Source organism: Durio zibethinus, chromosome 4 (assembly GCF_047325235.1).
Source record: "Durio zibethinus cultivar Kanyao isolate XHJ-2024 chromosome 4, ASM4732523v1, whole genome shotgun sequence".
Lineage (NCBI taxonomy): Eukaryota > Viridiplantae > Streptophyta > Magnoliopsida > Malvales > Malvaceae > Durio > Durio zibethinus.
Genome location: NC_143165.1, coordinates 5,622,471 through 5,638,556, shown reverse-complemented (window position 1 = coordinate 5,638,556; position 16,086 = coordinate 5,622,471). Strand labels below are relative to the sequence as shown.

The 16,086-nt window shown below is 29.3% G+C and overlaps 2 protein-coding genes and 1 long non-coding RNA gene across 4 annotated transcripts; 1 reads left to right on the top strand and 2 right to left on the bottom strand.

The window, feature by feature from the left end:
- The first annotated feature begins 2,619 nt into the window (after window positions 1-2,619).
- Window positions 2,620-4,214, top strand: LOC111288740 (uncharacterized). Its single transcript, XM_022879735.2, has one exon. It carries the CDS (start codon window positions 3,110-3,112, stop codon window positions 3,986-3,988), a length of 879 nt encoding a protein of 292 aa, XP_022735470.2. The 5' UTR covers window positions 2,620-3,109; the 3' UTR covers window positions 3,989-4,214.
- A 1,124-nt stretch (window positions 4,215-5,338) lies between these two features.
- Window positions 5,339-6,722, bottom strand: LOC149519062 (uncharacterized). Its single transcript, XR_016341914.1, has 4 exons — window positions 6,471-6,722; window positions 6,291-6,337; window positions 6,130-6,189; window positions 5,339-5,562 (listed from the first exon to the last, which is right to left on the bottom strand). It is a non-coding gene; the product is annotated as an uncharacterized LOC149519062 (long non-coding RNA).
- Window positions 6,723-10,633: 3,911 nt separating this feature from the next.
- Window positions 10,634-14,994, bottom strand: LOC111287417 (mitochondrial adenine nucleotide transporter ADNT1). Of its 2 annotated transcripts, XM_022877966.2 has the most exons (9): window positions 14,614-14,910; window positions 14,437-14,485; window positions 13,977-14,140; window positions 13,590-13,627; window positions 13,108-13,220; window positions 12,698-12,811; window positions 11,920-12,264; window positions 11,195-11,307; window positions 10,920-11,002 (listed from the first exon to the last, which is right to left on the bottom strand). In XM_022877966.2, the coding sequence occupies exons 1-8, from the start codon at window positions 14,769-14,771 to the stop codon at window positions 11,224-11,226; spliced, it is 1,065 nt and encodes a 354-aa protein (XP_022733701.2). In that variant the 5' UTR covers window positions 14,772-14,910; the 3' UTR covers window positions 10,920-11,002; window positions 11,195-11,223. The 2 variants fall into 2 exon arrangements, with proteins under 2 accessions (XP_022733700.2, XP_022733701.2); XM_022877965.2 differs by having other exon boundaries at window positions 10,634-11,307; window positions 14,614-14,994.
- Window positions 14,995-16,086: the final 1,092 nt, after the last annotated feature.

Genomic DNA, 16,086 nt, shown 5'->3' with positions numbered 1-16,086 from the left:
AATATAAATATTTAATTAAAATTTTAATAAAAAATTAAATTGGTAGATTAATAAAATTTGATAAAAACATAATAATATGTAAAAAAAAATTATTGAAAATTTCATTTATAATTCATTTTCAATTAGTACTTATTCAATAGTAAAAATTATGTTAAAATTTTTATTAAAAAAATATATTTAAAAAATATAACAAATTTATTAAAAAAATTTTATTATTTAAAAATTAAACTGAATTAAGTTTTGAATTCCATTATTTTCTTTTATTAGTGTAAATAAATTGCATGTCTAAAGTTTAGTTTAATATAATTTGAGTGATTTCTTTTTTGGTATTTGAGATTGTTAAATTTTAAATATTGATTATTGAAACTATGATTTCAATACTCTATCAACAAATCACAAGATTATTTGCATAATTTGATAGATTTTATTGATAATTGCCTTCATTTCACTTAAAAAGCTAACTAATTAGAATATTTTTTTAAATTTTTACATTAAAAATTTTTACATATTTACCAAAAGCAATATAATCTCATAATTAATTAGAATTTAGTTCTGAAATATATAAATAAATTTCGAATGCAATGATGTGTATCCCATTTCTTTTAGCTACGATTGAATATGAACTTTGAAATTTTTAATTTTAAAATCGAATTCAATAGAAGTATAAATGATATACAAGTGTTGTAAACTATTTAGATTTAATTCCAATAAAATTTGAATTTAATTAAATTATTATCGAATTGAGCTTAAATTTGAGCAATTTGATTTATGAATCAAGTCGAGTTCAAGCATCATAATGCCTAACTAAAATAGCTTGCAAGCTTAATTGAATTTTTATATTTTTATATATATTTTTATTATTTTAATTAAAATTTATTATTTTACCTATATATATTAATTCGAGTTCGAGTTTAAATATAAATAATTGAGTTTGAACTGAATATAATAATCGAATTTATTTTTTATTTGATAAATAAATATAATCAAATGAATTCGAATAATTTAATTTTTATCTTGTATTAAATTTGAATTTAAAAATTAAAATTTTATTGAACTCAAATCAAATTTTGAATAACAATCCCCCAACAATTTTAATCTATCATTTTCAAGGTTGACCCAAATATGCCAGTTTGGCAGTGGCACTCTTTCAATTCCATTTGTATTATTTGCTATTATCCCACAAAATTAATCTTCATCCATCCATATGTCAGGCAAAATAGTAGCCGTCCACCATAACAAACTTCTTTCCCCCTTTATTTTATTTTTTAAAGAAACATACTACTTTCTCTTCAAACCCGAAGACTTAGTTGCAAATGGTTTTAGTCAATTTTTTATTAAAAAAATGCAAATTTATGTTGATATCAAGATTTAAATTTTAAATATGTTAAATAATACGTTTTAAAGATAATTACATAAATCGATTAGATTAAATCTTAAATTTAAAGGTTTGTTTGTTTTGAGAAAATTTTTTTTTATTTTCTAGAAAATTGTTTTTATTTTTTATTTTCTTAAAAATGTATTTGGTAAATGACAATAAAATTTGTTTTCTAAAAATACAAAATAAGGAAATAAATAAAATATTTAATGACATTACTATTAATGGTATCTAATTATTAATATAATAAATATTTATTAATTAATGACATTAAAAAGTGTTTAAATATAATAACTTACAAAACGTACGGAAAAAAGTAATGTATATCTTTGTTTTCATAATTAAAAACATATATTTTTTTTGTTTTTATATATCAACCCATTTTTATTTTTATTTTTTAAAATTTTATTTTTATTTTTAATTACTAATATGTTTTAACTCGTGTTTTTCATTTTCTAAAAAATAAAAAGAAAAAATGACTCTATTTTCTAAAACCAAACACTACCTAATTTTTTGATAATTTCGTTTCTTGTTGAATACAAACACCAATTATAGCCTTCAAATGATTTTTTTTTTAATGTGATATCAAATAGGTTAAAATATTAAAAAAAGTTCTTGAATTTTATCATTTTATTTAAATAATTTTTTAATATTTTTATTGTATTCAAATAAATTTTTATTTTATAATTTGTATCCAAATAAGTCTTTATTTCAAACAAAAGTCTATTTATGTTAAGCGTTTATTTAAATATAAATTAAAAACTAAAGGTTTATTTGGGTATAAATTAAAATTTAAAAGTTTATTTGATTGTAAAATGAAAATTAAGTGTTTATTTGAATGTAATAAAAATATAAAAGTTTATTTAAATAAAATGATAAAGTATAATTTTTTTTATTATTTTAACATATCAAATGTTATAGCATCTTGTAACAAAATCGACATGTAGATGACATCCTTAGACCATTTAATAAAATTTAAATTTCAAGTGAAAGAAAATCATCTCTTATCTTGGTTTTTAAATGATTGATTTACTAATTAATATAAATTGATTTCATGTATCACATAAAATATTTCGTCATAATTTAAAGATCAAACCGTAAAAAAAAAAAAAATTACCAACAAAAATTAAGCTTCAAAGTCCACTTGGCTAAAAATAACCAAACCTAAATTTGGAGTGTGTACAGATCTCTATCCTCTCCCGTGGAACTTGTCTCCCCTTCAATGGCCTCGTTGGCACCGCTGGCTCAACCAATTCTCTCTCAAATAACACCAATTGAAACGAATTAAAATTCATTTATTCTCTTTTGGTTTTTGTTTCATGAGAATAGAAATAGAAATAGAAATAGTAATAGTATTTGATGAATTTGAAACTTGTCTTTTTTGTGTGCCAGTTTCCATTCCCATTACTGCTTTTCCTTTTTTTTTTTTTTCATAAAAGGCAAATCACATATATTACGGAAAATTTATACTGGATTTACAGATTTTTTACAAAAAAAGGATTGCTGACAGCGAGATTCGAACTTAAATCTTAAAAGGAAAGTATTCGAACGTTACCAATTCAACTAACGAAGGGCTGCTGCTTATCATTTTTCCTTTGCTCCTTTCCACTCTCAACCTCATTCTTGCCCTGCTAATTTCCAAGGCCACACCTGGAATTTGCATTGCATTGTTTTGATGCAAAAGCTTGATCAAAGAAGGAAACCTGTTTCGGGTCATGACATGGGGTAATCTTGATGGGGTCTGATACAAGTTGGCTCACCATCTTCATGGTTTTTTCTTCGTTATTGTCGACAATTTCTGGTGGCTCGGACAGCCATGATCCAGATGCTTTAGACGCTTTGTTTCATTCTTTCGCAAATCAAACATTGGCGAAGCACCGTACAGGCACTTTGAACAAAGTTCCCCTTCCTTCAAATTTCTCTGCCATTGAAGTTTCCGCCGTCAGGCTGCGCAGTGGCAGTTTATGGCGGAGAGGAGCCAATTTGAGCTTTGTTCAGATCCCACCCAGAGTTAGAACACTTCCGTACGTGAAAAGATTAGCTATAGTTTATGATAACATGGGAAATTTGTCTTCGAAATTCTATCAGGTTCCTGGTTTTTCATTGGTCTCTCCCGTCATCGGCTTCAACGTTTATGATTATTCAAATTTAACTACATTAAGCGATGAAAGGATCACATTGAGCACCGTGAGTGAACCCATTTCAATCCATTTTCCATATGTTGATGCAGAAGACAAAAATGTGACAGAACTCAAATGTGTCAGATTTGGAGCAGGTGGGTCGGTTGAGTTTGAGAACATGACAGAGAGGAATGTTTGTGTCACGGGAAAATCAGGACATTTTTCTGTTGTGACATCGTCGATGGCGGAGGAGAAACGAAGGATTTGGAAATGGTGGGTGATGGGATTTGTGGCTGGAATCATTGGCCTGGTCATGTTGATTGTGGCAGGAGTAATCATCTGTGGAATGAGGAGAAGGATGAAGATCAAAACTATGGAGAAAGAATCTGATAAAGCTGTTGCTTTGGATACATTTTGGGTTGGGGGAGATAAAATGCCTTCTGCATCAATGACCAGAACACAGCCAGTCCTTGAGCATGATTATGTTCCTTAACCCACATTCTTTTTCATTTTCTTATTTTTTTTCAACTTTGAGTTTCTGCTTCTTTATAGATTGAAATACTTTTGTTTTTATGTTCATCTATGCAGTTTGCAGTTTGTGATCCAAATTTCTTCTCATCATTTTTGAAATTACTTGCGGTTAGGTTAGTAAACGAACTGAACATTAATAAATATGTATTTATGATTTGCTCGTTTATTTTTATAAGTGTTTGAGCTCAGTTTGTGTTCGATAAAAAAATAGTTTTGTTCATTCGAGTTTAATTCATTTAAATGATAAAATATTCGTATTTGATTCATATTTGGTTCGATTTAATTAGTCGAATTCTTTCAAAAATATAAAATATATATGTTCATAAATAATAAATAAACTATAACCTAACAAATTTAAACAAACAAACTTTAAACAAACCAAAACCAATATAAACGAATCTTAAATGAGATTATTAGTGAATATAAACGAACGAAACAAATCTCTTTATTCATATTCAATTCGTTTTAATAAACGAATATAAAAATGTTATTTAAGATCATTTGTTAAGATTAATAAACAAATATAAATGAATAAAAATTAAACATATTGAAGAATAATTCATCCAAAACTTTATTTATTTACACCTTTATTGGTAACTTATTAAAGAGAAAGTACATTAATATATTTTGCTTGAATCTTTCCTTATTGTTTATGAGAATTCATGGAAGAATAATATTGGGAAAACTAAAATCGAAACTTATATAAATTAATTCATATAATCATCTTTAAAAATTGATATCCAATAAATTTAAAGTTCAAACTCTAGCACCTATAATACAAAATCTTCTTTTATCTCTAAATTACAACCTCTTTTAAAAAAAAAAAAAATCCGTAATGCTTTCTCTGTTTCTTCATCTCTGCTTTAGGATTAGCGAGCTGCAAACCATACATCACCAGCCAGTCCCACAGCCAGGCTTTGGTAGGACGGCAAGTTAGGCTTTTTGGCCTGTTAACTTTCATCTATCATTCTAGTTAGTCTGATGTTTTGGCACTTGTCTGTAGTATATATTAAGAGTAATCGGTTGGGGAAAAGACAAGCATTTTAAATGTTGGGATTGTTTTTGGCAGCATATGTGTCATCAGCCATCTTTATATAAGGCCACAATTAGGTAGACGTGTCAAAACATTAAATCTCATATTTTAAACAAAAATATTCTCATTTCCAACATTGTAACGGTTATTAATAATATTCCTATGTATTTTAAATCTTTAAAGAGGATGTTCAGTTGTCAGACTGTTAAGCTGTCCATTAGTTAAAATACGTTTTAGACAATTCATTTGAGGTTATCCTTCTTGTTCTTGTCTTGATGATTGGTGAAAAAATTCAATGCTTTATAATCTTTCGTACTCTTATACAATTAATAAAATATTTTTCTTTCGAAAGCGCAAGAGTCAAGTTGGTGTACTCGCAGAGCACCTGATATCCGTCGCATATATAAACAAGGATTTTTAAAGCTGCAACTACAACAACTAGACATATGACTAAAGAACATTACCAGTGCCTGGTCACTAATTTGTTAGCTCCTGTTTTGCACCTAGAAAACATAGGCAACATTTATCACCAATTCTTACAGCAAACCAACGTCTAGTTCAAATAGATGATCAAATTCATATAGAAAATGTGAATCTACGTTTTATTAGTGACAAATTAAATATAAACATAAATAAGAACGAATAAGAGCCACAAATTAAATTTTAAGTTATTTGTGAGAAATTCAGACTCGACTTAAAAAAAAAACTTGAAATCAATTTTTTTATTGTCAAGTTACTTGAGCTATTAAATAATAAGTCAAACTGAATTTAAATAATTTAATGTGAAAGATCCGTGAGTTTAATTAATTTTTTTTATAAAATATATAAATAAATAACAAAAAATATAATATTTTATGTCAATATTTATAATTTTACAAAGTTTTATTGAGCTAAGCTCGATCGGCTCAATTAAAATTATAAACAGCACTCAAATATGAAAAATAAATTTTGATCGAATTTAAATCAAATTTTTAATATTAAATCTTCAAGTCAAGTGTATCGACTCGATTCGGGTGGATTATACCTTATGTTTTAATGTTTCTATGGATGCAATGAAATTAAAAGCATACCTCTCTAGGGCGATACACTGCTGCAAAGACTTTGGTGTTGCCCATCTCAAAACAGCAGAACTGAATATTAAAATTAAAACAAAAAAGCTAAGAATTTCAGATACATCTCATATCATGTAAGCAGACATAATGTTTCTAGTACCCAAAACGGCACCGCATACCCATCGGCTTTGGCCACCGTGCCAATCTCAGCACGAAGTTGTCTCATCTGAGATGGAGAAAATCAAAGGAGTTTCAGAAAGAGAACAAAATTGGCTAAAACGAAGAAGTGGGTAGAAGAAAAAAAAGTCAATAAGAAGGCAATAAAATATAGGAGAAATGAAGAAAGGTAAGGCACATACGTCCATGGGACGGCGACCGTCGAGGCGGAGTCCTTCGGGGCTCACGAATTCCATGTTTTGCCGAGTGCGTTTGCACCGGACAAAACACCCAACTGGTTATGATTTAAGGCAAGAAGTGAACTAACCACGTTCTTGTCTTGCTTGATAAACCTCTCCAGGGTTTTTCCTCGATCGAGGAGAAGCTGACGTTTGTAATTGACCTGTAATCGAATTGAACTTAATCGATTTGAGGTGATATAATAAAAAATTCGAAGTAAGCTCAAAATTCATTGTTTCAAACTTAGCTTGAATTTGATGAAATTTATTTTTCAAGTTTAAATTAGATTTGATATAAATATTAAGTTATTGAAGCTCGTTCAATTAGATTTATTTATTGAACAAAAAAATTTTAAATTTAATTTTAAAATTAAGTTTAAATTAATTTATATAAAAATAAAATAATAATTTTTTATTTAAAATCATAAAAAAATTTAAATATAAAAATTAGATTAAATTCATGAATTACTCAAATAACATATTAAAATATTTAAATTTTATTCACTTGATAAATCAAATTACTTGATTTCAAATTTCACTCAATAACGATTAAATTAAATTCGAACCCGACACTAATATAATATTTTCATCTCCACAATATAATATATACATTTATATCTTCATCTCTATAATATAATATTCATCTCAATCTTAATAAAAAATCAAAATTTTTATTAAATATAAGTAAGGTTCTCATCCACAGCAGTTAGAACAAATGGTTATAAACAAAAGATTGTAAACAGAAAAAATATCAATCACTTATGGTGGTTTCATTGTAACATAGTTATTGGTAGCTGCAATACGAAAACAGTACAAGCCAGAGACTCACTCAAGATATAGATATAAGATATTGTTGCTTTGAGTACGGATATAACAGATTAAAATCAAGTTGATATAATGAGATATTTGAATTCGAACTAGATTTGAAATTTATTGTTTGAAATTCGATTCAAGTTTAATTAAATTTTAATTTTTTAAACTTGTATTCAACTTAAGAATAAAAAAAAAAAAAACTATTCAAGTATGTTTGATTAAATTCATTTATCGAATTAAAAATAAATTTAATTTTTATACTCGATTTTAAACTCGATTATTTATGTTCAAGTTTAAACTTCAATATATGTATATAGAGGTAAAATAATAAAATTTTAATTAAAATAAAAAATTATTAAAATATAAAAATTCAATTAGACTCGTAAATTATTCAATTCAGACATTAAAATGCTTAAACTTAACTTGCTCGAGCTCAATTAAAAAATGATCAAGTTAAATTTAAATTTTATTTGAATAAAATTAAAAAATTTACGAATATAAATGTATCATTTAAATAGTATTTGTTTTCATGAATCCATTGCAATAATTCATAATTCAAATAAAGGACAATTTTTTTTTTTCATTTTATTCCATACTAATTGTCAAATTCTTGTCATGCAAGACATGGTCTACCCCATAAAACAAAAAGAATTCATCTTCATTTGGATGAATGCCAAGAAAAGTTCCAAGAATGTCAAGAAAAAAAAATTAAATTACCTAACATTCTAGAATTGCTAAACAAACTTATTTGAAACAAAGATAAAGACATCCACCATCGGCATGTAATAGAATGATGCTATTGGATAACCAAAAATGAATATGGAGAAGAAAGAAATAGATCAAAAAAAAAAAAGAGTTGAGACCTGTTACACCCAAATTACCTAGTCAACGGTTAACCAAATCAAGGCTTGATCAACATAGTCATGCCCTTGGGTTGCCCGATAAAGCATGCCTAGAATGCCATATCATCTACTCCTAAGAAAACAGCTTCTCGTTTGCCATGGGAAGGATTCACATAACACCTCATTGATATCCAATGAAAGCAATCACTTCAAAACTAACAACTTATTATTTAACTTGTTTAAAATCATTAAAAACAATACACATTTATTTAAAATCATTAAATACAACTCATATCTACTTATATGAATCCTTTTCGAACTTCACATATTCATCTCATCATCTATCAGCTGTCAATTACTTTAATCTTATCACTGACCATCATCCCATACATAAGGCGGTGAGGAAACCTAGGTATGTAAGGCATTTTTATACTTCACACCTAAGCTGACCTTCTCTGAAGCTGGACACACACACTTTACCATCTCTCTCCTTCCTTCCCTCTTTCATTCCAAATATCCTATTAACTTAAGCGTCAAAGCACATCTTGAAGCAATAACTCCAACTCCCTCTAACAATCTTATTTGACTGCAGGTTTTAGCTATCTTCCTTTTGACCTCACCTCATCCCCTTCCAACTAAAACACCATTAACAAGATGAGAGAGAAAACAGAGAATTGGGAGCAAGAAATTGTAATATTTTTCATTCATAATTGTCAAGTTACATCATTTGTTTATTTATATATGCTGTTAGAGCTATAATTGAATCAAGCCGAATAGATATAATGAGAAACTCGAGTTTGAATTCAATTTAAAATTTGTTACTCGAAACTTGATTTAAACTTAACTCGAGATAAAAATTAAACTACTCAAACTTATTTAATTAGACTCATTTATCGAATAAAAAAGAGTTCAATTCTCATACTCGACTTCAAATTTGATTATTTATGTTCGAACTTGAGTTCGAATTCAAATTCATATATATAAAGTAAAATAGTAATTTTTAATTAAAAATAAAATATATATTAAAATATAAAAACTTGATTAGCTCACGAATTACTCAAATCTGATATTATGATGCTCGAACTTGCTTGCTCGATAAATTAAATTATTCAAACTCGAATCGAATTCGAATTTTATCAAGTCAAACCTGAAATAATTTGTAAACATTGATATATCATTTATAATTTCACTCTTATATATATATATATAATTCAGCTGGCAAAATACACTAAATATTGCTAAAATATAGGACAACTGCCATTACAAAATTCATATGGACCAATAACGAACAGCCTAGTCAGCATAGATGGTTCCACCATCAACCTTTTTTACATTTTCATAATCAATTCCCATTCCAACAACTGTCTTCACTCTCGGCTCAGCTTCCTTCATTTTTCTAGTTCAAGAGAGCGACGAGTACATATAAAAAGACGGGGAGGAAGCATCCACCGTTTGACTATCCTGTTAAAAGTCGAGTGTCATGTCAAACGCTCTAAGAGAGTAAATAAGATATTTCAATTTCACATTATTTAGAAGAAAAATATCACAGCAGATATAAGAGTTAGTATTGCACACTTCAATAAGTTGGTTTTGCAGAGAGAGAGAGAGAGAGAGAGAGAATAATAGGCACGGGATAATAGTATCAGAGCTAACTTTTAACTTATACGAGACCACACCAAACGCCCCAGCGAAGGTAGCAAGAATAAGGTAGGATGGCAAAGTCTGATCACATCAAGTACTCTTGAAAAAAACAAATAAGATGATAGTTATACGAAGACGTCAAGAGATTGAATGAAAGAAAATGTCACTTCAAACGTTCCAAAAGGTAGATAAGATGTTTCAATCAGAATAAGAAAAATAAAATCGCTGAGGCATGTAAGCATTGGTGCTACACACTCATTAAGCTGATTTTACAGTATGAAGATAATGGCCAAAGTGACAGGAACGCTAAGCGGCTATTAGAAGAGAAACGTCGTCGTATTTTTGTTTTTCATTTTATGATTTGAACGCGACGTTTATATCCCAGATCGATATCTTGGTTGGGCCACCTGGCAGATCTGATCGCAGCTCGGATTTTTTTTCTTTTCTCGAGTTGGGCCATTAGAATGCCCCTTCGGCCATTTCCTTGTGGCATATAATTCAATTTTGCTTTCTTTTCTTTTTTTTTTTAATGAAAAAAAAATATTGATTACTATTGTTTTTAATGTTGATTGCTCAAAATGATATATAATTTTATTTATATATAAGACATTTTTACATTAAAAATGATATAATTTACATAATTTTTTTTTTAGTATTATGATGTTTTCATACTTTGTATAAAAGAAATCACAGCTTGGAGATTTAAAAAAAGTTGAAAAGATGAACACTAAACCTCACAATTTAAAATACGAGACAAAAATGATATTAAAAAAAAAACATAAGTGACACGGTTAAAATTTTAATAAAAATCATATATGAGATCAATAAAAATAAAAAAAAATACATTTTATATTTTTCATATTGATACAAATTATGATTCGTAATTTTCGTATAAACTACGATATAAGTACATGAATTATCAATGTTTTTACACAACATAAATACATGAATTGGTAGGTCTAATGAACACACGCATGCTGAGTTATTGTCCCTAGAATAGTTGAAATTCCAACATGCCTTGACCTTAACTAACTGCATTATTCACTTCATATTAAAGATCAATCAAATCTACTTATTGAGCTAAAATGTCTACTACATCAAAGAACTGTAACGCAACTTTTATGCAGAGAAGGCTTTGAAATTGCTTTCCAACTTTTATGCAGAGGCAGGCAACTGCGCTACTCACATTGTTCCTTCAACCTTATTAACACAAGCACATGAATGAGGAGCTGAAAGCCACAGCGTCACAAGGAAACATTGGAAACCATGCGAAGAAATTATCGACAGGCTCGAACAAGTTTCTAAACTCATTCTGAGAGACAAAAAGGTTAAAAGACCATTCCTAGTTTATCTTGCTCTCTATCCCCTTGCCTACAAAAATAGCACACATACCATAAACATCATGTTGAATTGCTCCTGATTCAGTCCGATATTCTCATCTCAACTCCTAAAATGTCCTTCACCATCTCATATGTCACAAATGCGATAGCTATTGATGGTACAACCTGCAAAAACGAAAGGGAATAAACAATATTAATTATTGACCATTAAAGGACATGTTTGTATGCTCAATTGTAAAAAATTGTCAATTATATTAAAGATCCATCAAAAAGAAAAGCAAGTTATCAAATAGGTTCTTTTCAATAATACATAACTTATAGTAAACTAATGCTGGCGTACATGCAGATGTAACCAGATTATAAGACTTCTATAAATAACCTGTTCTTGGGGAAGACAAAGGTCATTTGCATCAGTTATGTGAAAAGCTTATTAGTGGGGCGAATTTTTAAGGGCATATGCAAGATAACAATTTGACACATTCAGCCAAAGTCGGATCAACACTTTTAGCTTTTAACTAGATCTCGATCTTACTAACATCCATGCATAAAGTCATAATGTTTGGCCGATGATAATGCAAAATGCACGAGAACCATTTTTCTTCAGACAGTTTAAGAAAACAAAAGAACAAAATCAAAATATTCCCCATGCAACCTGTTTCTAAGCAATCTCTTGTCTGAACTAAAATTTCTTTTCAGAGAGCAACAATCAAAAGGGAAAAACTATTCCTGCATTTATCAGCACGTGAACATCAGTGAATCAAAAGACATTCCACTGACCTTCACAGAATTAGGGACCAGACCCTTGTATAGTGCTCCAAAGCCCTCATGCCTAACAGTTTTCCTGAATGCATCAATCATGCCAGTATACTCAAGAGGAGCCTTGTTCCTCCCATCACCAGTGACAACTGAGGCAGCATCTTTCCATCCTACCATTTGCATTCTTCTACGAATCACATCAAGAGGGTAAGCAACAGTTTGGCCAACAGTTCCAGCAGCAGCCCCACAAGCAAGCCTGGTCGTCACACTCAACTCAGAGTCCTCAACCAATCCAAATTTTTTACTTTTGATTAACGAATCTTTTAGAGACTCATACACAGCAAAGTTCAAACCCACATATGGTATCTGCAAACATAAAATGAGTTCAAAATCGACACACAACAAATAAAATAAAGCATTCTCTTTGTCAGGCTAGGTAATAAATTCACCAACAGATAAGTCAGTGATCACTTTTGACCACCCAAAATTGGGATACAAGCATTTTGCATAATTCACAGTAATCCGATGGAGCTGACTGAAGACAAAGAAACTTAAAATCATAAAAGGTAAAAACCCTGCAGAAAGGTCCATAATAAGATTCCCCAGAAATTGATTTTTCTACGAGTGTAGGTTTCATTATTATGTGAACCCCAGAAAGAAGGATGCTTCACCCGTTCCCATTTCTTTCTCTTCCAAGCGCTTATGTTACACCAAGAAGGCATGCTCTCATCACAGCCATAACATTCAAAAACCATTTAACTATGAAACTCCAAATATAAGGAAAAAAAAAAGGACTCACAACTCCAATGACCGAAGGAAGCCAACCATTGTACAATGCCCGTGGGCCTTCTTGCCGCAACACAGTTGACAGAGCATGGAACATTCCCCTATACTGATAAGGAGAGCTTTCTGTCTGCAATATACACAATTAATTGATTAAATTCTCATGTAGCCAGAATACAAGGAACAATCCAAGATATCAAAGAAACAAAATGCAGAGGCTTAAAATGAAATCAATATTTGCTTTGAAGAACTAAAATATTATGCAAATTTTCTTCTTACACAAATAAATCAAGGAAACAACAAAGTTATGTCCATAGTTTGCTATTTACTACAAAGCAGTCTTTTTCATCTTGATAATATTGAGATTGAACCAACAAGTGAAACATCATGCATCTGCCAAGTAAAACAATATTTAAGAGACAATACCTGTACCGTGAGCCTGCCTCGTACCATGTCCATTGGGTAAGTTGCAGACATGGCAATTATTCCAGCACATGCTCCAGCTCCAAGGCGTAAAAGAGGAGTGAGTTGAGCATCTTCTGCAGAATTAACAAGGGGAAAGCCCTATATAACCTTTCAAGATTTCAAGGAAATCTGGATATAAATTTCATGACATACATGATAACATCTGATTGGTTTTCTATCCCATGAATGCAGTCCTTCCTAACATTAATGAACTTATTGACCATAATTTATCCTGTAATAACAAGTTCCACAAGATTTCCCAAACCCAAAGCTTTTATATTACTTTTATTACTATGCATGTGAGACAAAATGAGCATGTAAGGAACAAAAATCATAGTTTCTTAGTTAAAACCTAAAACCATAACTGAATTCTATATATATATCATATAATGCAAACATGAGATGATTGCTCAGCAAAAAGATGATGACAATATTAGTCATACCGTTGCCAGTTTGCTGTTGATACAGATACAGGATTCCCCTGTCACAAAGAATAACAAGGAACAATCAGCCGAGACTAACAGACACATTTACTTCAGTTCAAACCATGCACATGTGCGGGAGGAGCAATGCAAAGGAAAAAGAACTTTGCACCCCCAGGGAACCTTAAGACTAATAGGCTGCACTTGCCTAACCAAAAACATCAATATGTTCAGTCACACACAATCTAATCAGTGATCATCAATATTTTAGATTTGGCAATTTGTGTAAACGTGTCTGTCTTTGATAGATCACTCAAACTTAGCAATATAGAGATGACCAACAAAAAAGTCAAATCAGTCAACCAACAGAAAAATAAATAACAATTGAATAGTGTTCAAGAACCCTACTTTGAAGCTTGCTCGTAGCTGAAGAATTTCACAGCAGAGTTTGGAACAATGCGTGCACAATTAGTACCATTGCCTTTGAATAATCCACGAAAACCTTCAGTTCTCCAAATGTACTTCAAGCCTTGAATTGTTCCATTGTATTTTATACTATGTGGATTCTGAACCTGAATTTTTTATAAAAGAAGTTAATATCAATTAAGAAATTGAAATCTTTATTTTTCTTAATACAATAAAATGCAAAGTAATTAAACTAAATAAACCTTGAATAAGACCTAGTAATCTAAAACACAACCCAGTGATACAACAGGAATACGACTTAAAATTTTAAAAATAATTATATATAAGTTTAACAAACCAAAAAATATAGTTTAGAATTTCGTATCCACATCAATTACGACATAAAACATGATAAGAATACACATATTTCAGTATTTTACATGAATACACGAATAAGGTCTACCTGAAGTAATATCTTTAAACGTTCCAAAGGAGCAACGGCAGTTCGTGATCTGCATGTTAAAAGAATAGATTAAATGAAAGAAAGATCCTTTTTTATGTTTATTTTCCTATTTTGAAATTGAGAAATTCAATTTTCCGTGAGACAAACACTCCGTAGAAAGGGATAGAGAGAGCTCACACTCCACCGGCGACGCCGCCCGCAACAAGAGACTTGCAGATGCTAAGAATAGCATAGCTAGGGGCCTTGACACCCTCTCTTGCGAGCTTCGCTTCCTCCGCTAGATTAACGATTGTCGAAACCGCGGATTTACTAGTCTTCACATCCTCCGAAGCCATCGAAAACCAAAATTACAGAAACACAATAAAAAATCTTGGAAAGTCCCTCTCTCGCCGTAAAACACTAAGAAGTCTTTCCCGGTAGCTTCAGGAGAACTATCCGGCGATCGATATGATCGGATCTCCGAAGCGATTTATAGTAAAAAGAGGTTCCGCATTTCTCGCCTCCCCTTATTCTAGTTTTGTGAGACATTGAGTGAGGTGCGGTGGTGACGGCTGCTTTGGGAGCTTGAAAAAGTGACACCTCAAGTCAACTAGTTGAGAGCGTGATACGCCGTTCCTTATAGAGCGCGTGGGCTTTTTTTTTTTTTTGAGAAAAAGAAGAATAGATTTATGTATTATCTTATTTGTATTCAACACCAGTAAAATAGTAAATTCTGGTATCACTATTTATATCATTATCATGTAAGACACTTTTTTTTGTTGGTTCCATTTTTATATAAAATATTTTTTAATTTTAAATTATGTCATAATTATCATGTCTAATTTATAAGCGGATTTATTTATTTATTTATTTATTTATGATATATAAAAAATTATCAACAAAATTATTAATTTTATTGATAAAATTTTAGAATGTTCAAATAAAATTTTCCTTCAAATTTTCTTATTTCAAAAATTTTGAGATATCCGTTAGAAAATTTTTAGAGAAGAAAATTTTTCTCTTCAATTTTCTTATTTAAAGGGTAGGTCTTCTCCTTATTACTTTCATATTTTTGTATCAAAACATAATATCGTATTTAAAATCATTAAGTTTACAATAAGCCTTTTATGATTATTAAAAATTATAAAAAATTTAAATTTAAATGATGATAAATAAATATTAAATATTTATAAAAGATATTTTTTAATAATTATTATAATGCATCCCATAATTCGTTGTGAGATATTTTTTATATTTATATTTTATTATTTATAAATTAAATAGTCAATATATGTTTTATAAATTAAGATATTTGTAATAATTTATTAGATATTAATTTAATTTTTATTTCTTAAAATATTTTTTATTCATTTTATATTACAACTAAATATTTCACAATTACAAACTTAATTTATCATATCATTTTGTTTTTTTTTTTTTATAAAATTAAAATATGTATACATTAAAATATTTACAATGTGGCATTGATTAGTTGACTTGTAAAAAAATTTAAAGAAAAAATAAAAAAAGAGTTATAAATATTGCAACATTCAATATTTATATTAAATATTTATTGGATATATAGATATTTAGATTTGTCAATACTTTCATCACTGTATATTCAAATATTTGTATATATTTACTTAATTTTTATATATTGAGGAATTTTAA

Bases quoted from the DNA above. Each gene is read 5' to 3' on its own strand.
- LOC111288740 (XM_022879735.2), top strand. From the start codon at position 3,110: ATGGGGTCTGATACAAGTTGGCTCACCATCTTCATGGTTTTTTCTTCG.
- LOC111287417 (XM_022877965.2), bottom strand. From the start codon at position 14,771: ATGGCTTCGGAGGATGTGAAGACTAGTAAATCCGCGGTTTCGACAATC. The intron at 14,486-14,613 runs GTGAGCTCTCTC...TTTAACATGCAG, and splicing joins GGCGGCGTCGCCGGTGGAGT to ATCACGAACTGCCGTTGCTC. The intron at 11,308-11,919 runs GTCAGTGGAATG...TCGTTTTTGCAG, and splicing joins TGGTCCCTAATTCTGTGAAG to GTTGTACCATCAATAGCTAT.